The sequence below is a fragment of the Cervus elaphus genome, chromosome 26, assembly GCF_910594005.1.
Source record: "Cervus elaphus chromosome 26, mCerEla1.1, whole genome shotgun sequence".
Classification (NCBI taxonomy): domain Eukaryota; kingdom Metazoa; phylum Chordata; class Mammalia; order Artiodactyla; family Cervidae; genus Cervus; species Cervus elaphus.
The window spans coordinates 15,696,236-15,723,990 of NC_057840.1; the positions used below are offsets into that span (position 1 = coordinate 15,696,236).

General features: G+C 41.1%; 1 protein-coding gene across 9 annotated transcripts in view; it reads left to right on the forward strand.

Moving 5' to 3' along the window:
* Positions 1 to 673: 673 nt before the first annotated feature.
* Positions 674 to 27,755, forward strand: part of L3MBTL3 (L3MBTL histone methyl-lysine binding protein 3) — a 108,446-nt gene continuing 81,364 nt past the window's right edge. For 2 of the 9 annotated variants that reach the window (XM_043888231.1, XM_043888239.1), the window contains exons 1-3: positions 2,452 to 2,739; positions 4,340 to 4,417; positions 22,368 to 22,484. In XM_043888231.1, coding sequence (XP_043744166.1) covers positions 22,383 to 22,484 — 102 coding nt within the window. In that variant the 5' untranslated portion in view covers positions 2,452 to 2,739; positions 4,340 to 4,417; positions 22,368 to 22,382. Of the gene's footprint in view, positions 747 to 1,781; positions 1,813 to 2,449; positions 2,740 to 4,339; positions 4,418 to 22,367; positions 22,485 to 27,755 lie in introns of those variants that run through there. The other 7 variants (XM_043888232.1, XM_043888234.1, XM_043888235.1 and 4 more) reach the window with 7 other exon arrangements.

The following is a 27,755-nucleotide window of genomic DNA, read 5'->3' on the forward strand; positions in this document are numbered from 1 at the left end:
CTTACTGCCAGAGGACTTTAACACTGATTTCTAAGTTGACATATGTATCCCAACAGATTTCACAACAGAGGCCTAACACATTGAAGCTGTCAATAAAGACCAACACTTAAGAAACGCGAGGCACGCGGACACTTTACACACACACTTTATAATGCATTCTTCCAGTCCTCTAAGAGAGAGAGGTTGAGTGTGTGTGGGGGTGGGGGTGGGGGGCGGGGGGAGCTTAAAACTTTCTCCTTTTTCCTGACCTGTAGCATGCATTTAGCCTTCAGGGTGTGTTTTTGCAAGCCCAAGGCCCACTCTTTAATGGCTGAAAGCATACGTTTAACAGTACATGGTGGATCAGCTGCTCTGAGAAATGCCTTTTTTAAAAAAGTAAAGTGGAAAATAGACAAAGAAATCTATCACCTTAGCAGTCTTTCATATTTGTTTTGATTGTTCTGGAAGCAGCGCTGAGCTGGTGACAAGGGTATTGAAAAGATGCACCTGAAGCAGGATCTGCGGGCTGCTGCATTTGCCAGCCGGCTTTAGAGCTGCTTTCCAGCGGCGAAGGCGCAGCAGCGTGAACAGGGAAGCCGGCGCGAGCCTCCCCGGCAGCGGCGGCGGCGCCGCGGCACCGGCACCAGCGCAGTTTCCCCTCTCCCCAGCCCTGACTCCACGCGCACATGCGCACTGCGCCCGCAGCCCTGGACCATTTGTCAGGACTACTCGTGAGACGGAGAAAAAAAAAAAGAGAAAATTTGGGGGTAAGAAGCGGTTGATCGGATCTAATCTCTAATTAATCTGCAGATTTGTCCGTGCCAAAGCCCATTCATTTATTTTCCTAGGTGAGGATGAAAGTTAAGAGACCTCTACAGAGAAGGAAGCGCACCCTCGTCTTGTGAAACAGATCAGGGGAGGGGAAAGGACAGAAGGGGTTTCTCCCCCACTTCTCTGCGCCTCTGGGAAAGAGAAGAAAACTTAATCCTGGGGGAAAAAAGTGGGCAAGTGACTCGGAAACGGCTGGAGGGGGAGTCTCTGGGCATCTCACTCTGAAGTAGTGAGTGCGAGTGCGAAAGAGGAACAAAAGAGAGAGAAAAGAGAAAGGAAAAAATGGGGGGAGGAGAGACTTGTATTTTTTTCTTTGCGCGCACACGGGGAAGGGTGTGGGGGGCCGTGCGGAAGGCAGCCGGGGCGAGGCGGCCGCGTCGGGCTCTCGCCGGCGCGCAGGCGGCGGGATGCGTGTGGGCCCCCTCCCCCGCGCCCCCCGAGCTTGTCACTTTGGTCGCTTTCATGACACCGGGCGCGGGGTGGGGAGCGCGGCGGCGCCGGGCTCCGCCGGGGTGCGTGCCCGAGTGGGCGCCGCGGAGCCGCAGCCCGGGCGGCGAGCGCGGCGGCCGAGGCGGGGGGCGCCGGCGGCGGGGGCCGGGGGGGGCGCGCGGGGGTGGCCGGGGCCGCGTCTCGGTGCGGCGGGAGGCGCGAGCCCCGCGCGCCGCCCCTGCGGCCCCCTCCGCCCGTGTGGCCTTTGTGCCGGGCGCGCACCGGAGAGCGAGCGAGCGAGCGCGAGAAGAACTAGTACGGGAGACCGAGGCAGTGGGAAAAGAGGCCGGGCCACTTTCTCCCCGCTCGGGCTGCGGAGAATGGACTGGTTGAATGTGCAGGCGCGTCTCCCCGGCGTGTGCTGTGTGTGTGTGCGCGGCGGAAAGGCCTGCCCGACTCCCACCGCGCACACGCACACTCACACGCACGCACACACTCACGGACCCGCGGCGGGCTCGGCGGCCGAGAGTTTGCGTTTTCTTCCTCGCCGCCTCCCACTTCCCGACCGACTGTGTGAGAATTTCATATAGATCAGCTCCAATTTCCGCCATTTTGGGAAAGTTGCACAAAAATAAACCCTCCGGTTTATTTCTGCCCGAGGCAGGAAAGTGCTTCGGGAAGCGAGGCGGCGCGGGCCCGCGGCGGCCGTCCGCGCGGGGGAGGGCGCAGGGCGCGGGCCGGGCCGGGAGCCCGCGCCGTCGCGGCGTTCGCCCCGCGCCGTGCCGCGCCGCGCCGGGCCGGGTGCGGGCGCGGGCGTGTGTCGGGAGGCGGCGGCGGCGGCCGCGCCGGGGCGGCGGGCGCGGGTGGGGGGGCCGGGGGGGGGGCGGCGCGGGGCTGCTTTTCCTGCAACTTGTTTACGCCGTCCTTATATTGGGGAGGCAGAGAGGGTCCGAGGCGGGGCCGCCGCCCGCCTCGCGCGGCATGCGTGTGCTATTCCGGAATAATGGGTTTTGCACACTAGCGTCCTGGGCCCGGCCGGCCGTCCTCGCGCCGCGGCGGCCCGGCGGGGGGAAGTAGAGGCCGGCGGGGGTGGAGATCGGGGAAGCGCAGAAGCCGAGGCATCCGCCGCGCGCCCCGCGAGCTGGTGGCGGGGGCGGGGGGGGGGGAGAGGGAGGAAAACTTGGGAGCCCTGGAGGCGGGGGAGGGGGGCACGGTGGCACGGGCCGAGGGAGGGCGCAACTTTCGTGCTGGTGGTAAAACTTTAATTACCTTGGAAGAAAAAGGCCCTCCGGTCTCCCCCACCCTCTCTGGGCGAAGCCCGGCCCCAGCGCGACCGTGAGAGAAAGTTTAAAAGCGGGCACTTTGCTCCCCGCCTTCCCCGCGGACGGGTAGGGGTATCTGTTTGTCCGTCTGCGCTCGGAGAGACGTGGGGGTAACGAGCCGCCCTCCGGGGTCGCGAAGATCGCGGCTCTCACCCCACCCTTCCACGGGGAGACGAAGGTAAACGTCGCTTCAGTTTCCCTCCTGCCTCCTCCCCCCGCCCCCCCCGCTTCCTTTTCCTCCCCCTCCCCGCCGATTTTTTGAGGGGACCCAAAAAACGGAGTCTCTTTCCTTATGCAACTTCCTCGGGCGCTGCGAGCACGGCCCTTCCCCCCTCCCTGCATCCCTCGGCCGGCTCCTTGACCACCTCGGGTCTACCGCCCGAAAAAAAATGCGTTAGAGATCTTTCACAGTGCACCGAAGCAAAAATAGATTTTTGATTGTTCTAAGTTTAAGTTAAGGGAAACTGAGCTGAGAAATAAGAAGGGGGGTGGGGGGGGGGAGCGGCTGGAGCGAGTGCGTCGAATTTTAATTTTCCTAGAATGTTGTTTGTGATAGCTTTATTGCTGTGGGGAGCCCGAGAGTCTCGGTACTGGCTAGCTCGGTCGCGTGGATTTTTGCGCAAGTTTTTAGAAAAACACTGACTCGAGTAGAGCATTTCTCCGGAAAGTTTCAAGTGCAGCAAAATAGCGAACGTGCAAAACTGGCCAAGGGGAGACCTCTAGTGGTTAGACGCGTCTTTAAGTTCGGAAGGCCGAGAGCAAACTTTGGCCTTTACTTTTTAGCTACGTAGTCCGTTCAGACGTGGAAGTGATTAGACGACCTGAGCCAGGGGCCAGATGTTGTAGAGAGGATGCTGATCAGAAATAGAAAGTTTAGTAAATCGGAGAGCAAATGAAATCTAAGGACCCAGCCTTCCAATTGGGGTACTTCTATGGGAAAGTAGCACCTTCCAATCTTCAAGACTTCTATGGGAAAAACACTTTGCTTTTATTCTGGGATTTGAGATCGGTCACTCTTTGGATTAGAGGCAGTTGTTTGATTTTTTTAAAAAAAATATTTGTCATTGTCTATACATTTGATCAACCTTTAATCAGTAATAACAGTGGATAATATCATTTGAATGTTAATAAAAATACGAAGTGCAATACATGTTTAAAACTTTGAAAAATTGAAAAACACTTGTATTTGAAAAGGCTCATATAAAATGATTTTATATGAGCTAATTATTTTATTCTCTAGTAAATATAATTTAAGGCCTTATTTCATTTCTTAAACACATAGTCATATATAGTTTTAAAATAAATGACCCCATTTAGCTCTAAGAGTGTAATTTTGTTTCACTGGTTAAGACATTTCCGAATACTTTGTATAATTTTGGATTTAAACACTTAAATATATGGACAAAACTTGCTTACATAGTATCTATTCTTCTGCCGGTGTGTGTTTTGTATGGTAAATTTAAATGAGAAGCAGTGAGAGAAATTAAAATTGTATCAAATGATCCTGGTAACTTTCATTTGCTTGTCATACAATGGAAGAGACTTTAAGAGGGGAATTTAGGGTAGGGCAGTGATATAAATGTAAAATCAATTTCCTCTCATCCAAAGCTAGTTTATTTTTTGTGTGTGTGGTGTGTGTTGTAGCATATTAAGTGGTAGTGTACAAAATTATGCAATGTCAGTAATTCAGAATTTGAACTTGTTATTTATGAGTTTCAGGGCTTCTTTTTTTTTAATGACAATACTTTGATTTTATTTCTCTTCTCTTTAAATCGAAGCTAGACCTCCAGGAGAAGTCTTGAGGGTGAACCACAGTCTTAAAGACCATCAGATAATTATTTCTTCACTGCTACTAGGTAAGAGTTGTGTGTAGAAACAAATTGCTTGATACACTTGCAGATATTAAAAGCTGCATTTGGGGGTAAGGAAGGACATTGTGGAACAGGATTGGCAGAAAAACACCATTTTGAAAGGGATGCTTTGAATTCATGAAAGTCTTGACGCCAAAAAAAAAAAAAAAAAAGTAAGTCTTGACGCTGAATGTGACTGAAGCTCCAATTAAAGCATTATGAAAAATTAAGAGATTGTTCTGGATAATATTTGGACTGGCTTTTTACTGGATTCTTAGTTCACACTTCAGTTGTACCTGTTCTTTACTGAAAGTAAATAGTTTTATTCTTTGGAATTGAGAAAGTGGGAAATCTAGAACAAAGCAATTGTGAATTAATATAGCTGTTGTATAAGTACACTGTGATGTGGAAAGTTCTGGAACTTGGTAAAATTTTGTAGGTGATATTTCCAATAAGATGTTTGGGTACGTTTAAGTAACTTATCTTCTATGGCTCAAATCCTACGGTGGGCTGACATGTGCCAAATATCGTGTCATAGAGTTATAGTGAATTTCCAGTGTGTTAGCATAAACTTGTCAACTTTTAAGCGTATCACCACAAGCAATACAGCTGCTGCCCAATAAAGACCTCTTTGGTAATTCTGGAGGGTGCTGGTTAGTCTCTAATAATCCAGGGCCTACTCTCAGAACGAAGGCCATTCTCAGGCAAAAGGGAACCCTGTCTGGGCGGAACATGAAAGTACATCTGTGCGACCATAGTGCTTTTCTGCTGTTGATAATGATGATGTTTAGTCGATAAGTCATGTCTGACTCTCTTGTGACCTCAAGGACTGTAGCCCACCAGGCTCCTCTGTCCCTGGGATTTCCCAGGCAAGAATATTGGAGTGGAAGCCATTTCCTTCTCCAGGGGATATTCCCAAGCCAGGGATGGAACCCGAGTCACCTGCATTGGCAGGCAGATCCTTTACCACTGAGCCGCTAGGGAAGGAAGCCTCTTCTACTTTTTAAAACTATTTTTTTTTTAATCGTTTCTTTTCTTTTTCTGCTTCATTTCATTTTCCTTCTCTGTCTCAAGTATTAAAGGAGTTGCTAATTCTTGTTTGGCAAAACAGAACAAAAATTAGCAGGACTAATAATCCTTTTTAAAAAAAATTTTGAATTTTGTATGGGAGTGTAGTCGATTAACAATGTGAATAGTTTCAGTTTCACAGTCAGCGACTCAGCCATGCATATATATGTATCCATCCTCTCCCAGTGTCCGCTTCCATCCAGGCTGCTACATAATATCGAGCAGAGTTCCCTGTGCTATATAGTAGGCCCCTGTTGGTTATCCATTTTAAATATAGCAGTGTGTACATGTCCATCCCAAACTCCTTAACTATTATTTCCCACCACTCTTCCCCGCTGATAACATAAATTTGTGTAAGTTTGTTCTGTTAAGTCTATGAGGACTAACAGTTCTTACTGAGCCACGTTATAACCATCGTAGATGTGGTCTAGATGTCAAAACTGAATAAATACCACTATAAAAATGATTGTCAATAAGGAATTTATTGTCATTTTCTGCTAGTGGATCACCTTGAAAAGTATAAATAGCAAAATAAATAGATGTCCATGTAGGTGATGCAGCAGAAACCAGGGGGCAAGAACGGCTGACAAGATCACGCAGATGGAAGTAGAGTTCAGACAGAGTGAGTGTGTTTCCTAGGATGGTTAGTTTCATGTTTAGATATGCTGAGTGGAAGACTGATTATTTTTCTTCATTTGGGGAATCATTGTGATTGTAAGTAGAGTGCGAGAATAGGAATCAGAGGACAGTTTAGCCACTAATATACCACTTTGTGTAAATCACTTTAACTCTTTTAGCTTAGATTTCCCCTTCTGGAAAATGGGCGCGACAGTGCTTGCCTTGGTCTCTGTTGAAGGGATCAAAGAAGGTTTTGAGAACTATGAAGAATTATTCAAATGTTTGGTAGTCATATTATCATTTTACCTTAGCCAGGTTTTGTGAAAAGGGCAGAAGAGAAGGTAGGTTTTTTAAAGCTGAACAGAGTGATTTAATTCTTGGCTAAAATAATTGGTTTAGTTTTTGGTATACATATTATATGGACTTGCCACAATGCTTTCAGGGGATATTTCATTTCTTTAGGAAAATAGTAGTTTCTCTTTTATGGCTTTCTTGAGGGAAGAGACCATGTTTTAAAATGGTGCTGAATACGAATTGTGTTTTGTTTATCTCAAGGTAGTCATTTAATAGGTAGGAGTTGGTGAAATAAATACTTGAATATAAAATAATTCCAAATTGTGGAAATGGTAGGGTGGTGAAAGTAGAGGGGTTGGTGTGAGGGGAATTTATGTACCGTAATTAATACTTTAGTTGCAGGAGTCTGTTGGGAAATGAAGATAACAGAATAGGTAACTGGAGTAGTAAGAATTTAAACTATAGGGACCAGGAACTGGGTCCTGCAAATGACTGTGAATTTCAGGGGTGCTCCCTGTAGAGCTTTTTGCTCCCTACATTTTCTAGAACTCTTGGCTACTTTATTCTAATCCTAATCAACTACGTATTATCTAGATAGAAAAAAGAAAATCATAAATCATTGCTTTCAGTTTGATAATACTGAATTTGCCAAACTCTGACAAGTTTTAGCCTATCTCTTTTATCTTGTAAATTATCCAATCACTATTCTAAGAACCTAGAAACCCAGTAGTGGAGGAAAGAAGAAATATAGGTCCTGTTTAATTAGTCCCTGCATAATTGAAGGTTGGTTCTTGAATAATTCCATTGTTTTGTTTTGTTTGATAGTTTATTTCTAAGAAATATATATATCAACCAAGGCTATTTATACTAGATGCAGTTAGGACAGGAAATTTACAAAAGAAATTGTTGGGTTGGCCAAAAAGTTCTTTCAGATTTTTCCATAGGATGGTACAGAAAAGCCCGAATGGACTTTTTGGCCAACCCAATATTTTAGGCAGCGTGGACAAGGGTACCCTTGGTGTCCCAAAGTTGGGTAACCTGAATAATTCCTCTAGTGATATTTCTACTAGTTAACTGATTTCTATTGAACTCTTACAGTGCTGAACACGGAAAGACTAGGTCTTTGCTCTTGAGGAGTTCCCTACACCCTTGCCCTGGGAGTTTGGTTTCTGAAGTCAAACTGAAAAGCCTTTAAGTCCTTTTTTAGGAGACAGGGTGGTTTGCAGGAAAGAATAAGGACTTTTGAGAGGCACTTGTGTAAAGCTGACTGATTCTGGATGCACCTCCAGTTTCTTCCTGAGAAGTGGACTTACAGTTAATGACTTGGGTAGTGATTGAAAGAATTACATGTGTATTAGATTGAGTTGGCCAAAAAGTTCATTTGGGTTTTTCTGTACCGTCTTACGGATAAATTTGAATGAACTTTTTGGCCAACCCAATAATAAAGCTTCATTATTATTATTTACTATTCTTTCTGCAAGTCAGTGTTTTATGTCAGTCCATAGATATTTATCTATTGTGACTCGTTACAGTATCTTTGTAACTCTGTTAGCAGGTGCTTTACTTAATTAATGCGTAGGATAGGGTGAAATAAATGACTCTGTTGGGACTATGAAGAAAGCAACAATCTTTGGCCTCGGTGTGTTGAGGAGACAACCCATACACATACAATGATAATTACCAGAACAAAGCTGTGGTTCGGTGCCAGTAGTGAAAGGTAAAGGTAAATGCAGGGGGTACTATGGGGGTACTGCTGGCGGTGACGCTGTGTGTGTCCCTAAGTAGGCACCTGGAACATGGGGCGCCCTTTGCAAAATACTGTGAAGTGTAATGTAGTCAATGTAATTGTGTATTGAGTGCCTTCTGAATGTCAAGCATTAAGCTGGATATTTTTCATTCATTCATTCACTCATTCATCTAACAGAAACTTACTGAGTGCATTCTGTATGCCCAGGTACTGTTTTAACAGTAATACTTTCAGTAACCTTGAGTGTTTTGGTATTATTAATTCTCTTTTAGAGGAAACTGGTGCTCAGAGATACTTAGTAACTTGTGTAAGTTCCTATCATGCAGTTTGGAAGGGCTGGGACAAGGGAAAATGACACTGGCTTTTGTTTTGTTATGTCTTTAACTTTCTAATTTTTCAAAATAGTAATTCTTACAATATTTCCAAGAAAACACATTTCCAGATTTTGAGGAATATATTTGCTTTTATACATTGGTTCACTAAGATGAGCAATAGCACACAGCTGTAAGAAAAAAATGATGGGAAGAAAACAGTATTTATTCACTGTCCTCTTTCTTCCTCCCTTTTTAAAAGTTGGGAAAAGACTTAGTTGTACTGAAAAGAGCACCTTGGTCTAGTTCATGGCCTTGAAATGGTCACTAGCTGTTAACAGAACATTACTGAGATTAGGTTTGGTGTTACTGGGCTTATTTATAAAAAGGTTTCATCTGTTCTTTGTAGGAAGAGACCTGATAAGGCAGTAGGGTTTGTTATCAATTAATTTAAATTAACTGATAAATTAAGTTTAAATCAATTAATCATCAATCAAAAGAATGGGACCTAAACTTACCATTTTGTGAATTCAAAACATGATGGAATTTATTGATTATAAAAAAGGAAAATTAAAATGAGGGCTAGAGATAATAATGGTGAGAAGCTGGAGACAGGGAGGAATGTAGAGTGTGAGAATCGAAGTTTAAAAAAAGATACCAGGGAATGTGACTAAGAATATATTCACCAAAATGTGATAATTACTGATATTATGCTCTAACCAGAAGAGTAGGCCCATTTATAAAATAAAGTGAAGAGTCTTTGATTCATTAGGTGGTTCTGGTTTATAGTGGGAGTCATATGACATTTCTGTTATCTGAGTCATGGTCCATCAAGCAGAGCTTTAGTCTTAACTTCAAAGGATGCTGTTGCAGGCGTTGGTTGTAGGGTGATGGACTGTTTCTCCTTTGTTGAAGCTCTATCATCCAACAACATTTTTTAAGCACCTGCTGTATGTTGGAGCCTTTCAAGATTGGACCATGGCTTTATGTTACGTGTGCTTTTATAGTTAAACTAGTTCAGTTACTGGAACGCTTTGAGTAGGATGGTTGAGGCACCAAAATCAGTTGATTACTTTTCCCCCATCTGTTAAATGGACTGAACACTGAACTGTGAGTTGAAGTCGCTGGTCTGGTTGTTAAATGATCTAAATAATTTCACCCCATTGCTTTGTGGTCTTATTTGGAAGATTTGAGGCCTAGCTGTTCAATCTGTTGATAAGGAGTTTAGCTGCAAAGGGTTATCAAGATAAGCCTGTAGACATGACTTCTGTGACAGAAATAAAATCTGAACAAATCTAATTTATTATAGGCAAAAGAAATCAAGTGTAAATCTTTTAATTTTAGCTCTGTGTTCTACAAAAATATGAAGCAGAATAAGAAAAAAGAATGTACTACTTTTAGCATTTAAAAATTATGAAGTGAAGTAAGAAAAAAGAACAAGATACTACTTTTAGTTTTCTTTTAAAATTTAAACTCGTGCATATTTTGCATAAGCATGGAAATATCTCTGTGAGACGGGTTCTTGCTCTTTTCATGCCCTTGAATCCCTCTAATGGGTGTAAAATTTCTATTATTACCCTACTAGTGTAGTGTATGGATGACATTATAGCCCTTTTCAGGATATTTCTGCCTCAAATTGAGTATCTCATAGTCTGTACATTGAACATGAACTTCAAATAAAAGCATTCGAAGAGAGTGTGTTGAATATGCCACAAGACTGTTAATGTCAGTTTGTGATTTCATTTTCTATATACATTTTTTTTTTCTTGAAAGGCATTTTTCATTTTCTGTTCCTCCTTCAGAGGAAGTAAGTAGGTTAAGGCCACAGACTCTCAAACAATTCATCCTCCTTACAGTAACAAACGGAAGGGCAGGAAGTTGAGATTCTGTAAAGGTTGCCTTTGGTGACTACCCCTTTGCATGTAATCGTCATAGCAGAAAAGGTAGGAAATCAGATAAGCCATCGATATGTTATAAATAGAGTCATTTTCATTAAAACATGACTAGTGGTAGATTCAGGGGCGGGAGTTGTTTCTTGAAAAAATATCAACAAGAAGGAACCGTCCTAATAATCGATTTCATATATAAAGGAAACCTAGGTTAGCTGCCACTCAGGCATCTACTATATGAACATAGATAGGGATAGAAAACCCAGATTCTCAAGAATTTGTTCTTGATGCTATTGAGATTTCAGTTTTCACATTGAAGTCATCTATAGTTCTACCTGCCTAAAAAAATCTATGAACTTGCGCCCTCAGGGCAGAATTCACATCTCTCCACAACAGATCTCAATTCCAGTATGTGTGCGATTCAAGAGTTCTTATCAGTCAGGGTTACTGGAATATCAAAGCTGGTATCTGTCATGCTTGATTTGAAAGGAAAATTTTTCTTTGTAGCAAAATATTTGTTGAGAGATGCTTCAAGGGTGAGTTTAGATTTTTCTCTTATCCTTATTGAATAAGCCTGTTTAAGAGGCTTGAATTTAACTTCTTTTGATGTGTTCTTCACTGACACTTAAATAAGGAGGGTTTCTTGGAGCTAGAGAGTTATCCTCTTGCCAAAGAGGTAAATAAATACTTAGCAGCCTCCTTGTTAGAATTTTCGCTGGAGAACATGAGATAGATGGACAAGTGAAGATCTGTTTCTGATTTTCCCTCTCCCCAGTCCTTGCCCACAGCTAGTCTGTTACGTTTTCCTCTTCTCTTTTGTTCATTCATGTGATAAATTTTTATTGATGCCTACTGTGGATATTCACATGAGGGTAATGAAATGAATAAATCAAAGTCTTTTTCCTCCAAAACCTCCTGTAAGAAAGGATCATGATATGATGTATCGTAAGTACGATTATTGGGGTACAGAGTCTCCCTTCAGCCCCTGTTCTCCTGGCATCTTACACACCCACGTTCCAGTACTTGTGCAGAGAAAGACTCGCTGTAGTAGTCATTTGAGCCCCTTTGGAGAGGATCCATAGCTTTCATCTCTCCTTTCTCTGTAGGCCTCTTGCTGTGATCTCTCAACGGTGCTTTCTTTTTGCCTCTGTGTTAGCTCTCTTGAAAGCATGTCCTGGAACCAGAGTTGATACGTGAGGATGCTTTTATGCCTTCAAAGCAAAAACGTCACAGTAAGGTTGCCAATGGCTTAGTCTTAGGTCGTTGTTCAGAGATTCTGTCCCTCATACTTTTCTCATTGTTAGAATGTTCTTTTCTTTATAAGAGCTTGGAAAAACCAATACTTACTGACTTCTCATCAGTTTCCTAAATTCATTTTGAAATTGTACTTGTTTGTGAAATCCCAGAGTCCTACCATCGTTCTTAACTCCCACTTTTCTCCACCTTCACCTCTGGACTCTGGAGGAATCTATAGGACTTTGTGGTGCAAAGATATTAGCTTTTGTATAGTTATCATTCCACTGCCCTGAGATATTCAGACAGCTGGTAAACCCATGCTTGAAGGGAATGTGGACAGTGGAGAGTAACTTGTTTCTTTTCTTCAAAGTAACTGTAGCGGTTGTGGACTGAGTGGCCACAAAGTACAAAGCATGTTAACATACATAATTTTAAAAAGTTTAAATCCCTATGAAATAGATATTCCTATTCATTTTTTAGATGAAGGAGTTAATGCTCAAGAGAGGTTGGGTACCGTGCCCAAGATTATTCAGCTGGTAAGTCGTGAATTCAGCCCAGGCGCTCTGACTGTCATGCTCTTCATCTTTACGTTAGATTGGCTTCTTTATTGACTGAAATACATTGTGTTGGGCACTGTGGTATAGTCTGAGGGTCCCTGTTTTGGGAGGTAAAAGTCTGTTTATTGGTTTGGTGATCTTTTCTTATCTGTAAAATGAGGCCAGCAATTCTTGGCCCGCTTAAAAGGTAGCTGTCAGGGTCGAATAGGCTAGTATTGGTGAGATCCTTTAAAATGATAAAGTGTAGAAGAAACGCTCCAGTTCCACGATGTCTGTATCTCTGGCGTGGGTTAGACTTACTGACTTTGTCCGACTCCCCCTACGTGGCCGTGTATTTGTAAATATGTGAGTGCCCCCATTACAGCGGGTGTACCTCTCAGGTGTCATGAAAGTGCATAGGAAGGCATCAGAGAATAAATCAGAAAACCGTAGATAGACCTTAAGAGGCGGGACCGTGTCTTTCTCAGGATCACTTTCTTGGGCCTGGACTCAAGGTCCCCAGGACTTTCCCCCAGTGTTAGATCCTACAGGTTTCAACACATGGGTGCAGACTGGGAGCCCAACCAGAACATAGCATCTCTGTGGTTGATTTTCTAACCTGGAGATGAATGCATTCTATCCTGTAAAATACTGCCTGTTCTCATGTTATTTCTTGAATTTATTTTCCATAGCTCAGCATTTTCTGAAAAGGGGTTCCATGAGACTTGCTAGGCTATGATAACAGAGCTACAGGGCTAAGTGACCGTGGGAAACTTGGATTCAGCGCTTCACAGATAGTTGCCTTGTTGCTGATGCGTGCCATCCATCTCCCAAAGACCCAGAGGTCACATTTCTCCATCACCACAAAACTTGTGTCACAGGACACCCAGAAATGGTCTCCTGTAAGTTCTGAGGAGCGGGCTTCGGGACAGTGTGCCCTAGCCTTTCATCTTAGCCTTGTTTACCTGCTTCAGCCTGGCCCCCAGTGTGCTACCAGCCCGGCGTGATGGTGAAGAGAGCCCTGCCCTCGGGTCCAGCTCCCTCCCAATGTGGCAGATCCTCCTCCATTACTTCAGAGGAATTGTTCCGTGAAGAAAGCTAGTCATTTCTAGAGCCTTGTTAATATGAGGGATTATTGTTATTAACAACACAACATCTACTTCTACGTTGTAATGTTGACATCTTCTAATGGAGCTTTGAACACAGGTGGCTTAACCATAAGAGACACCACTGAAATAAAATGAAGGGAAAGGCGGGGGGAAATGCCAGTGACTAATTTTTTAAGGTCACTGAGCAATTTTCATGAACTCAAATAATTGTTAAACCAGGTAACTATAATAGTTAAGATTTTATTGACTGCCTAACTTTGGGGTAGGCACTTTGTTGAACTGTTACCTGACTCATCTCATTCAATCCTCACCATGCGCAATGAAGAAAAGTTCTGTTATCACCGACATTTTATAGATGGGGAAATTGAGGCTTCAAGGGGTTAGTTGGTCTGAAGTCACAGAACAGAGCATTGTCAAGCCTTGGAAAGTGAATTGAAGAGGAGGAAAGGAACGTCATGGCTTATTTAGGGAAGGGCAGAGGATGGAGCGAGGAACTTGAGAGCACGGCAAGTTTTGAGGATGATGCATGAAGTGTTTGAGTTGTGTCTGTGAAAGGATGACAGGAGCAGGGTGGGTGGGGAGCGGGAGGCTCAGCAGTTTTATTCACTGTTTTAATACGGGTTTACAGTGCGCAGAGGCCCTTTCGACGATATTACTGAAGGTGATGCTTAAGACTGACTTTTTGAGAGTGTCACGATGTGCCAGAGACCGCTTCTGGTGAGTGCGTGATGGTTTCTGCAAAGTGAAGCAGAAGCGGCTTCAGTCGATGGTACTCAGGCGAGCATCGGAGCAGCAGAGCCTTGACTCCCCGCCGTGGATGTTGGCTTCTCTTCTTATTGTCTCACTCTTCTGCAGAGCTGTCATTTTTATTTCTTCTCATGGTCATGATTTAAGGGTTAGCATTCCTGACTTACTCTTCACAAAAGACACATTGCCCTCTTGAACCAAAAACTGATGTGTTTGTTCATTGACACCAGGCACTGAGATCTAAGTCAGTCCCCTTATCTCTCTGAGTGATAGAATTAAATCTGATTCTCAGATGCTGCTTCTGGGGTAATGCCTACCCCCATTTTCCAGCTACTCCCAGCTCTCGGCCTTGTTATCTCTGTAACTTACTTTTGAAAAACTGTGCCTGTTAATGGTGTAAAATGGAATTCTAAAGAAAATAACTATTTTAAAATGTTAAAACTGTTTAACTGGCATTAGTGAACATTAGCTGTTCTTGTAAATACTCTGCTGTTTTGAAAACAATGGTTTGAGCAGGAATGGCCAGGCTGCAGTTCTACCCTTTCTTAGTAATCTTTAGTTCAGACCTTATCTGCAGATCCAGACTTTTGGTTTCTAGGCAAGGCCCACCCTCTCACTTTGTGTGGCAGCTACCAGACTGGGTTGCTTATCTTCCCAGGGACTGTTATCTTCTCTTCATCTCAGCCCCAGGCAGCCTCTTCACCTTGAATATGCTATACAAGTGCAGGCCTGGGGAGTCTCTGCCCCCACCTCTGAGCCACCATTTTATCCTCTCCTGGCAGATGTGAGCAAAGGCGTCATAAAGAGAGGATTATGAAGGACTCTGTTTATCTCTAGTCAAAATAAGATACAGTAGAGTCTTGACATTTATGATGGATATAGCCCACAACCATCACCAGTCCACAACCTGAAAAAAAATCATTGTACCACATAATTCCTCCCTTCAGATTGCCAAAGTATAACTGAGTAATGTAAACGATCTCTCTAGACCTTAACTACTTATCTTACTTGATGAGCAGTTTTTGTACTGTCTGGAGCACTTATTGAAACAGATTCACACACCTTCTCTGCTTGTTTCCTTTTGGAGCGTTCGGTAGTTTTGTTCACACAATGTGTCTGAGTCATCATTGCATTTGACATTTCAGCCTTTAATTTACCTGAAACTTCTGTTTTGTGGCTGGGACCTATCACTTTAATAAACATTTCCATGTTCTCCTTGTTCTGTCATCCACACTAGACTCCACTAGCAGCTCATGTTGTTTGTTTCATTTCTTCACCAGGAGCAGGGTTGTCACCGCTTTATTTCCAGTGGCTGTAGCGCTCAGACAAAGCAGGGTGACTCAGAGCACACCTGGACCTTGGCCGGGTCCCTCCGCGTATGGTGTGTGTGATTCAGAATCCTGTCTCTGCAAAATGGCAAATCACTAAATGTCATGGGCGCTTCAGCTGTCACTCAGGAACGGTAGAAATCAAGATCGTCTGCGAATGCCAGGGATCTACTGTGTGTTTGTGATACCCGAGTTGTGGAGAAGTGAACCCTCAATCAACCCTTTCTCTTTCCATCCATCTGTGGAGCTGACACGTTTGTGTATGCAGTTAAATACCTACTAGTTCAATTACACAAGAGCTTTGGGGAAGTCAGTTTTCCTTAGTGTCTTCCAGGCTATGGCTTCAATTGTTGGCATCAATAAGAAGCTAAATATTTTTGTAAGGAGAAGCACCTTTCATAACATAGCATATTTTAAAGAAATATGAAATAGAATTTTGAAATATATTTTTATGTAATTTTTTTCTTAAAAAAAAAACACACTTAAATTTTCAGCAGGTGCTAAAGTGGCCACAGAGAGTAGGTTCCCATCCTTTAGCTGGCTTTCAATTTACCATTGCCCCTTCCTGGAGGCAGGCAGTGTTAACCAGCTTTTGACAAATCCTTGTAAAGATAGTCTATGCATATATAAGCAATACTCATACTGATATACGCCCCATTTGTTTTACACGAATTGTGTCATACTGTTTCTGTAACTTATGTAAAATTAGTAGTACTGATTGTATCTGGGAGCTTCATCTGTATCAGAATGTGCAGTTTCCTCCTGATTCTCTGCAGTGGCGTTTTATACTGTTGTGTCGATGAACTCCAGTTTGCCTTTCCTGATGGACAGTCGGGTTGTTTTCAGTTTTTTGACCTTAACAAGTGGTGCTATAGTCCGTGAATCACCTTTTACATTTTTTATACATATGTGCAAGTATCTATGGGATAAATTTCTAGAGGTAGAAGGGCTGAATTGGAGGATATATTCTTGAAAATTGGTCTCTATAGAGTGGAGGTTGTTTCAATCAATGATGCCACCATAGTGTATGAGAGGGCCTGCATCTCCATATTCTTATAGGATTTTTTTAATACAAGATAATTAATTTCATGACCACGTAATGTTTCTAGATTCCTGGTGGTACATGGTAAGCCAGGGCTTCCAGGAATTTCTTTGCATGAGAGATTGGGGAAGTGTATCCCTTTGATACATGATTCCAAGGGAGAGTCAAGTTGCACAGCTTTGGTTTAGAGGCAGGGGTGGGGCAGGAGAGAAAGAGGAGGTAATTTTTTAAAAATTTATTTATTTATTTTAGTTGGAGGATAATTTCTTTGCAGTATTGTGGTGGTTTTTTTTGCCATACATTGACATGAATCACCCATGGGTGCACCTTGTCCCCTTGTACTGAAACCCCCTCCCACCTCCCTCCCCACCCCATCCCTCTGGGTTTCCCCAGAGCCGTGGCTTTGAGCACCCTGCTTCATGCATCAGACTAGCACTGGTCATCTGTTTTACATATGGCACTATACATGTTTCAGTGCCGTTCGGAGGAGGTAATTATAAGTGTCATTTAGTCTGTCAGCCAGCTCTTTTGTAGATTTTAATGCAAGGAAATTATCATAAAAAGAGTAAGAACTAAAGTGAACTGTCGCACACAGGAGGGACTTTGAGAGTATCATACATTTGCATCGGTGGCAGCAGTAACGGTCTCCACCAACAGCTTTGATGAGACATCCACTGTAGGCATTAGGGAACACACGGGGTGTCAGTACCCTTGACATCAGCCATCGTCAGGTAGGGTATGGGTGAGTGGAAATCAGAAGCTGCATTGGTGCCTTTCCTGGATATCTGATCTCCAAAGCTGTCCCTTTGAATATCAGCAATGGCTGGAATGGTAAAGAACCCACCTGCCAATGTGGGAAATGCAAGAGACATGGGTTTGATCCCTGGGTTGGGAAGATCCCCTGGAGGAGGGCATGGCAACCCACTCCAGTATCCTTGCCTGGGGAATCCTACGGACAGAGGGGTCTGGTGGGCTACAGTCCGTAGGATCGCAGAGAGTAGGATATGACTGAAGCGGCTTAACATGCATGCACTGGAGAAAAACGGTAGATCTTGGCTAATAGCACAGAGGACCCATCATGGTACACATTTAAGGTGCGGCCTTAGGAAATCTCAGCAGACTTAACGAGATTTGGAGTGTGCTTCTGCACAATGAGAAATACTGCTTGTGACTTATGTGGTGAGTGACTTAACCTACCTGATTTTTAGGCCTGTGGAATACAGGTTACACATGAGATGATGGGATAGTGCCAGATGATAATTAAAGAAAATATAAAGGATAGCATTTCTAGGTAAAAAAAATGTGCTTAACTCTTAGAAGCATAATTTGTTGGTGTGAAAAGACTGTGTATGTTTGTATACAAGATCACACACTTACAGAAGACAGAAAAAGAGGAAAAAGGTGTCGTAAAAACAGCTTCTGTTAAAATAATATTGGTTTCTGGTTATTCTTCCTGATTAGGAGATGGTGGAAAAAATGCCTAATCTATACTAGCTGTTCATAATTTATGTGATAGTGAAAGTAGCCAGTGACTTCAAAATTAGATAAAGGAAAGGAAGGTAGTGAATATTTTTATGCTATAATATTTTATACAAAATGTCCATAAACCTTAGAATGAGACAGTGGATGAAAACAATTTTTATAAATGTTAGATATGTGCTTATAGGCAGAATATACTATGTAACATTACCAGTATTTTGTATGCTATTTCCTAAAATATATAATAAACATTTAATGCAGCCTTTGTACAGTGATAGCTTTTAGATTTCTCTTATTTTTCTCTTCCTCCTCCTAGTCACAGACAGGATTTTGCTGGTGTAAATTTCATACATTTATGGTTTTTAGGTAGGAAAAGACCAGAAATCTGTGTGGATATGTGTCTCAGTGACATTTTGTTAATAAGCATATATTTGATGGCATTTTATTAAAAGGATACATGTACTAATCTATATACATCGAGAACTTCGGACCTAGTAAGCTGGTTTCTGGATTTTCTTGTTCCAGAAAGTAAAATAAGGAAAAATAGCCTTAGCCAGATTCTCAGAGGGGATAAGACTTTGAGACAGGAAAAGACAATGGTTGAAGAAAAACACCAGGGTTGGAAGCAGGATGATCTGGGTTCAATCCTGACTGTGTCACCAAATATGGTTCTGGGTAAATTACTGAACTCTGCAACTCCCTTTCTCCAACATCAACTAGAGGGACAATAGAACCCATCTTTCTGTGAGAAAGAAAGAAATGAAATAATTTTTGTAAATTATCTAATGCTTTTAATCCTTTTTTGGAAAAAGGTGAGATTGCATTAATAAATTTAAAATGTTTCTTTTTGAAAAATCAGGTTTTACCTCGTTTATCCACCAGGGGGAAAATTACACTATCACTCTATCAGGAAAAGGTTGCCACTCCTACATTATTTAATGGGGAAGTCAGGTTCATTGCTGTTGTTTATTTAGTGAGGTAGGAGTCATAGAGAACATCAGTATGAGTCTTAATTTATTTCTTATTTTTACTGCTTTTTAGATGGATTTTTCTCAGGCCTTTACAACTTGCATACGTGAATGCTAAGCCTTTATAGCTCACATTATAACTCAGAGAAATACAGGGTTTTTTCCTGTTGAGTGTTTAAGACGTATAGGATGAAGCACAGTAACTGCTCTGGACCCTTCACTCCTCTTGGCAGTTTCCCAGCATGCTGCCAGTCTTGTTTCACCACTTTACCGCTTAATTAATTTGTAGCAACTTCCTCACCTTGTGGCATTTCATCTCACAATTCTGATTTGTATCTCTAAAAATATATGGAAGCCCTCCTCTCTTTAAAGTATGTGTCATCGTCTCTCTAAAAAAAGCAACTGTATTTCCCTAATATCATCAAATAGTTGCTATTCATATTTCCCCTCCTACCTAATAATCTTTTTTAAAAAATAATTTAAATCAGGGTTGAAACCAGATCTCTGAAATGCAGAATATGGTTGGTTAATATGTCTCAATCTAAATTTCAAATTTCCTCTTTTGTTTGCTTATTTATCATTCCTTAAAAAATTTTTTGTGTGTATGTGCAGAAAACTCTTTAATCTTGTCTAGCAGTGGCTTTCAAACTTTTGGGTCTCAAGGCTTCTTTATGCTCTAAACATGAAAAACCCAAAGACCTATTGTTTGTTTGTGTTACACTTATCAATATTTACTGCATTAGAAATTAAAATATATTGGTTATTTATTACTTATAACAATGGTAAATTGATTACCTAAGTATATACAAGCGCACTTTTTATGAAATATAATGATAATTTCCAAAATTTAAAAGGCAAGAAAAGCAGCGCTGTATTCCGTTTTTGCAAATCTCTGTAATGTCTGCTTCATAGAAGACAGCTGAATCCTCCCATCAGTTTCTGCGTTGTCAGTTGCAATATATTGTTTTGATTGAAGCATGTGAAGAAAGTCTCCTTCACACTGGTATGGAATTGGAAAAGGGAGGAATATTTTAAGTTTTTCGTTTAATGATGGATATTCTTTAATATTATACCAAAACTTGACATGTGGTAGTTTCTTAAAGGTTAGTTGCAGCGTGCGATTTGAAATCTTATCCATGAGTTTTCTGTACTCTGTTACAGTAAAATCACATTGGGCTGTCCTACATTCTGAATGGACCCTTTAACCATGCATAATTTTGTAACTTTAAGCATTGGTTGTTTGGAAAATACTGCCTGAGTTATGCCATACTTCATTATTAAGTATCTTTAAAGGTCATATTCATGAATATCACCATCCATCTTCTTGGAAGAGTCTATAGCTCTTGGGAAGCTGTCAGGCTCATGGTGGTGCATACAGGTTTTCCGAAATGCTCAAATTGTATCATTAGTGACATGCTGTCAGTATTTTCCTTCACATGACAAACCCTTTTCATTTGTTTTTGACACTGTGTTTTCCAGATATCCAAACTTGACTAAACATAATTTTTAAAGTAAAAGTGGGATTCAAAAAACAAAAACACCAAAACCAGCTTGTTCAGCGTACATCTCCTCTCCCTGGAGATATTATAGCCACGGTACTCTGGCATGCCTAAGCTCTCTGTGCGTCCTCCTCTTCCATCAGACAGAATATTAAAAAGATGTATGTATCCAAATATCAAGACTTTATACAGTTTATTATTTTCCTCATCAGAGATGGTCTTTAGTGAGTCTTGCATGTGTTGACTGTGGGTGTGTGGTGGTGAAGAATGAAATGACTTCTGCTGCAGCAGGTTTATCCACTGTTGCTGTGGCCCATCAGCGTAAATATCCGCATAGTGAAAAAGGCAAATAATGTGCTAGTATTTTTATGAAAATAATTTTGACTTCCTGGACCTCTTGGAGTCCCCAGAACAACGCGTATCTTGCTTCTTATATCTCTTTGGTGTGATTTCACATGTTCTTTTGTCTATGGTATTTTCTGTGAATAGACTTGATCACATCAGATTTGATGTAATTTTTTTCCTGGCAAGACTGCTTCATAGATGGTGTTGGCTTGGTAGGTATTCTTAGAAGGCATTGATGGTCATTGTCTAGAGCCAGTATTTTAAAAGTTGCAAATGGTTATGTTTCAGTTTCATCATTCCCTCTTATTACCAAGAATTTTTTTCTAAAAGGAAGCTTTCTTTCACCAATGATTTGGTTTCATTGAGATATAGTTCTTACTGATCTCACGTGATAATAGGATAAATCCTTGTTTCTTTTTCCCAATAATGAATTAGTGGTTCCCTTTTATTCTGAAAAGGAGATCAATGGGGAGTTCTTGATTGGTAGGTTTTGAATATCGTTGTGAACTCATAATAATGATTTAAACTTACTTGATGTATTTCAAGTCACTGTAGCTAACATCCTTACTTCGGCTAACAGAAGCCTTTTCAGATTGGTCTCTGAGTCCTTTTGGTGTGAACTCTGCTGTCTTTGATAGCTTCCTTGCTTTTTAATTTGATAAGATGTTCCTGATTCATCTTGCACACTTCCGGCTGCCAGCTAGCTCCTCCTCTGGGAAGACCTGGAAGAAATGGCATTTAGAGACTACAGTCTGAACACTAGGCGATTGTCTGGGCAAAGCGAGAAAATATGCATGCTTCTGAAACAAAGTGCATCATGAAATCATAATAATACTTCCATTCAGATTTAGGACCCGTTGATCTTTGACCACTTGTCCGTGACACCAATGTAATTACTTACTTGTTTTATCTCATACCACACAGACCACAGCCTCAGAATCAATACTACTGATACAGAATCAATACTATTGATACTCAGTATCAATACTGCCACCAGTGGCCATATGATTATGGAAAAGTTTGTTCTTGAATTTTTTTAAAAAATGAAAGTTAAAAGTATTATCCCAGTGTAGCTACCCAAACTGGTTATCTTAACACAGTCCTGTTATGTTTGCTTTACATTTTGAGACTGTTTTCCTATTTCTAAGAACATCAGTTTGGCAGCTGTTTCAACTAAATTAAATAAATAAGTTTATTGAATCAATCATACTGTGTATTCGTTGTGTTGATAGAACAGACTTAATTGACAAATTTAGTGTAGATGGCATTCAATAATGGATTGAATTTTCTTGTTCTTTTCATCTTCTTTTTTTTAAATCTAAATGGCCTCTCTTTTCTTTTTCAACATTTTATATTGGGTACTCTCCTTTATGCACACCTACTCTCTTTTCAAAGTCTTAGAGGGGGAAGAAAAAACTTAAAGGGTGAAGAGTTCTATCCTTATGTGATCAAGATTTTTTGTTTTAAGTGAGTATGCTATGAAACAGTGAATTCCTTTTGTAGCAATTGCAAAGGTTTACCATGGTACTTTTTGTTTAAACTAGAACTTATTTTCTCCTGTAATATACTTTAGATTGCACTCAAAAAAATGTTTCTGAAGCAGTTATTTCTAAATCTCTGGATGTGGAACATTGTGACCAAGAAAATTATGTAGTTAAGGGAAACTGAAGAATGACCACTGAAATAAGAACTGATTTGTATGTAGACTATGTGGTACTATGCCCTTTTTTCCTTTTCCAGGTTAAAAAATAAATAATGACTGAATCTGCCTCTAGCACAAGTGGTCAAGAATTTGATGTATTCAGCGTTATGGATTGGAAGGATGGAGTAGGTACATTACCAGGAAGTGACTTAAAGGTAAGCTGTCTGTATTGCATACAGTTGTATATGTGTGTATATCTGTTTGTGTTTTTTATTAAAATGAATTTGAGCACATATGTGACATAAGGATTAAAAGCCTTAAGCATAGGTGTGTGTAGATTGCTCAGTTGCTTCACTGGTGCCTGAGTCTTTGTGACCCTATGGACCGTAGCCTTCTGGACTCCTCTGTCCATGGGATTTTCCCAGCAAGATTACTGGAGTGTCTTGCCTTCCTTTAGGGGATCTTCCTGACCCAGGGATTGAATCTGCATCTCTGATGTCTCCTGCATTGCAGGCGAATTCTTTACTGAAGCACAGTGGCTATGGTTTTATATATTTGTTCCTCTGCCTCTCAAGATGATACACTGCTGGTGGATTGGCAGACGCCTTTGTCATTTGGGGTGGGGGACTAAGACATCCTTCTGCAATCTGCACTCATTTTGTAGAAATTAATGTATAGTTTCAAGGAAGATCGTTTCAGGATTTCTATGGCTAATAAACTTGAAGAGTGGTAGAAGGCCTAGCTTGGTGTATGTTTTGTAGTGATGGGCTTTGTAACTGAAGTGAAAAGCTACACTCCTTGTGTCCTAGTTTTTTTATGTAAAAACTGGATAAAGCTAAAACACTGAATAAACAGGACTGTTCGCCTCCCTTAAATTATTTCTACTGTAAACTGTGAATATGGATTTTTGTATAATCACTTGTTCGGAAGCTGGTGCTTCCTGTAAAGGAGACTGCTTTTGTGAAAATGAGAACTCTGTTCAGAGAGCAGTGCTTCAGTCTGCTCCTTTGCTAGTTGTTCACCCTGCCCCCTCTCCCCAGCACCCCCTGCCCCCCCTGAGCCACTCCAGGACCACACCTGCTGCCCCATGGAACATGGTTGTGCAAGCACCCACCTCTCATTTCTAATTTGCTTTTGCTCTGATCCTATCTCTGGGACCTTGAACCTGTCTGTGGCCCTTTAGACTTTGCGTTTGTACTTGGTCACTTAGGTGTTTGAACTTCTGATCTCCCTGACTGTCTCTTGGCTTGCCTTGCTAATGCTTGTCTTTCTTGCCTGTCTTGACTAGAAATTCTTGCACCCTAATATTGACTTCTTGGAATCTGCTCCCTTTTAGTGGCTACTTGACAAGTATCTGAGCCAAAACTTTTCTAGTTGATCCTCAGTGGTGAGATTTGGACAGTCTGCTTGTTGTTGGAAAAATACTTAGATTTTAGTTGGTTTAGGTTTAATTAAGTGCTGTGTGCCAACATATCTATCTGAGTTTAGTTTAACAAAAATATTGCAGTGAGGCTTAGTGAAATCTGGAAAGAAGATCTGGTTTTTAGTGTTAGTTTTCTGTGACCTTGAACAAGTCAGTTAATCTCTTTGGGGCCAATTTCCTCTTTGGTAAAATAAGGACTTAAATGAATACCAAGGATTTTATCTGCCCTAACATTCTCCAAATGTTCATCTGGATTAGATATGGTGGAAAGAGAGTGCTGAAATTTTTTAGAAAGAACAACTGTTTGAGATTCTGATAGTGTCAACCACATATTAGCTAAATGTGCTTTGTTTAAATTGAACTTTAGAATCTTTATCTGTAAAATGGGGATGTAGGATATATGTCATAAGCTGGTTATAAGGATTTAAAAAAAAATACGTGTAAAAAAATTAACAAATTCTATCTTTTCTTGCTTTATGGTGTATTATGTCAACTACCTTTTTTATTGTTTCAGAGTCTTATTTTTCTTGTACATTTTTATCCTTTTTCTTCTGAATGGCTTTTTGTATGTGTGTGTCAGGTGGATGATGAAATTTATAATTTTTTTTTTTCAGTTAGATTTTGATAATAGAGTGACATCTCCATCCCTGAGAAATTTAGTTTGCCTGAAGGTTTTTTTAAGCAATGGATTTTAGGAATTAACCTATTACTTTTATAAAGGTAATCAGGTAATTAAGCCACTTAGTGGGTATTATAAACTAGGTTATTTGATTTGACTTTTAGACTCATCTAATTATCTGGGTAATTGCCATGTACCCAGTTTACTTTATGTGCTGTTGACAGTTTGATACCCCACTTAAAAAAAATAATTTAAAGAACATTTTCTACTTTAGAACTCCTTTTATCCAAAGAGAGTCAAAGACTCACCAGTTGGTTATATTGCTTAGGACTCACTTGCTCTTCATATTAAAGTTTGAGTTGCTTAGGAGATCTGATTGAGAAATTTATTTTTCACAATTAAGTTATTGGAAAGAACTTTAAATAAATCACGAAATTTACTCTCCCACATCATACTTTGCCTATTTGACCCTAGAAGCTTCCCTTTTTTTTAATGGACAAAGGCGTGTGGCTTTCCTAATGCACAATCACTAAGACAACCAGCTGAAGTTAATTCAGGAAATACATAGAAGTCGGTTTCTTTTCATGGGAACAGGTTTTTATATGCTTCAGTTTATTGCCGTTTTGAAAGAACTTTTCTCTGTAAAAGCCTCACGATTGCTGGCCAATCAAGTTACATCACTCTTCTGCTTAAAATCCTTAGCAGTTTCCTGTATCTTTCGTGATAAAGTTCAAACCCCTTAGGTTCACCACGAAGGTTTTTGGTGGCCTGACCATTGCTTCTCTCTCCAGCTGCATCTCATTTCACATCTCCATGCCACCCGGTTCCTTTCCAGCCCAGTCAACTCGTTCACACCTCGCTCCCTTTTTACTGGTCCCTGCTGCTGAAGTCCCCACTCCCCACTTCCCACTGGGCTAACCAACCCTTCTAGGAAGCAGAGTGCAAAAGCTCCTTTTTTGGGTGCAGTAGCAGAAAGAACAGAGAACTTATTCTCTGGGGAGCTCTTCATTTCTTGTGCGTAGTTGCTCCGTTGTGTCCGACTCTGTGACCCCATTGGCTGTGTAGCCTACTAGGCTCCTCTGTCCATGGGATTTTCCAGGCAAGAATACTGGACCGGGTTGCCCTTTCCTTCTCCAGAGGATCTTCCCGACCCAGAGGTGGAACCTGTGTCTCTTGTGTTTCCTGAATTGCAGGTGGATTCTTTACCCACTGAGCCATCGGGGATTGGCCCTCCGGCTTTTACTTTAAGTCACTTATTTAACCCGTTTGAGGCAGTTTCTGTCACTGATGTTAGTTTACAGGTGAGGTAAACAGAGGCCTGGGGTGGTTAATGTCACTTGCTCAAGGTCAAACAGGTAGTTATTAGTGGAACTGGGTCTTAAAACCAGGCTTTTCTGATTTTAAAATGGATTCTCTTACACTGTTATTCTACAGTCTAACAAGAGAAATGTTTTCATATCAAAAGAGATGAAAGGAAAATGTTAGCAGCGGTTTAGAGGTGGTATTATGTTAGCTGGAGGGATCAGGAGGGTTTTGGAAGCAGATGTCATGTGAGCTTTTAGGTGCCTGAAAATAGGTAGGAGTCTGTGAGGACTTTTGGGGACGGGGATGGGAGAAGGGAGAGAGAGGGAAAGGGGGTTCAGAAAGGGGGTCAGCGTCAGCAAGTCCAGTGTTCGGGGAGACCAGGAAGTGTCTGCTGGTCCTCTTGTAGTCATTAACAAGACATTTTCACTTAAACAAGCTTTGGAAACTTCACTGTTGTCTAATTTGTTCCTTTAAAATGCACCTCAGTGTTTGTAGATTAAATCTCAGGGCCAGCTATAAGAGCAGGCAGGCGACTTAAGTGGTGAGGCCAGTGGAAAGATGCACGGCAGGGCTTGCTGTCCCTAAGCAGTTCTCTATCTAAACTTCTTAGACGGTTTCCGAAATTGATCCACAGAGAATTATTCCTCTGTGTCATAAGGATTTAGTCTTCCAGCATCCCTCAGTAAAATGTCGGTACACTCCCAACAGTGATAGCATCTTATCTCGAAAGAATAGTTGCCACTTAACGGGGAGCAAGACCCAGCAGCAGTGATGCAGAAACCCAACTGGAAAATTCACTGCACTCTTTGTGCAGGTTTTGCCTTGTCTTGACTGGCGTTCAGAACAGTTTAGTTACTAAATATCTTTGCCCTTAAAGCAGATTGGTAAGTAGAACTCACATTTATTTCAATGTTGTAATAAAAAACAGTAATCTCAGCAGTGTCTTTTAATGATCTGTTATTAAAGACAGGCACAAATAGGCTGAAGATTCTTTGTCTCTATAAGCAAAAATAAAGAAGAGAATAAATCAAAGGTAGCTTAAGCCAAGACAAACAAGTAAAACCTTCTCAACCCCTTATATATCTCAGGCATAATTGTTTTCTGATTGACCTATATGTATCCAGTAACAGAAAAAGTTAGTGTCAACTGATATGCTTGATTTGCTTTATAAAGCCCTTTTATAAAGTTTGTAATTTTTACATTCTTGATTGTAGAATGAAGTCAGTTGCTAATTTTTTATACTGCTTTTAAGGTGTCTAGGTTAAAAGAACTAATAACCTGGAAAAATGATTTTATCAAGTTTCTATGGCTCCAGCATGATTCATAAAATGTTACCAATTTCAGACTTTGAGTATATCATAGGATACTTTAAAAATACTTTGAGGTTAATGTTTTATTATAAGTTACAGGTATACAATTTAGTGACTTGCAATTTTCAAAGGTTATAGTCTACTTATAATTATTAATGTTGGTTATATTTCCCCATGTTGTGTAATATATCCCTATAGCTTATATTGTACCTAATAGTTTATAACTCTTCATGCCCTACCCCCATGTTGCCTTGTCCCCTTCCCCTCTCCCCACTGGTGATAAATAGTTTGTTCTCTATATCTGTAAGTATGTTTGTTTTTGTTATATTCACTCCTTTGTTGTTTTTAGATTCGTCTATGAGTGATACCATGAAACATTTGCGTTTCTCTGTCTGACTTGTATCATTTATCATAATGTCCTCCAAGTCTATCCATGTTGCTGCATATGGCAAAATTTCATTCTTTCTGTGGCTGCATAGTATTCCATTGTGTGTGTGTGTATCACATTTTCTTTATCCATTCATCTGTTGATGGACTCTATCCATTCATCTGTTCATAGGTTGCATCCATATCTTGGCAGTTGTAAACAATGCTGCTATAATCATTGGGGTGCATATGTGTTTTAAAATTAGTGTTTTGGTTTTTTTTTTATATATTCTTAGGAATGAAATTGTTGGCTTATATGGTAGTCCTGTTTTTAGGTCTTTGAGAAACTTCCATAGTGTTCTCCACAATGAGTACACCAAGGTACAGTCCCACCAAAGTATAGGAGGGTTTCCTTTTCTCCACATCCTCGCCAACATTTGTTATTTGTATCCAGTTTTATGAT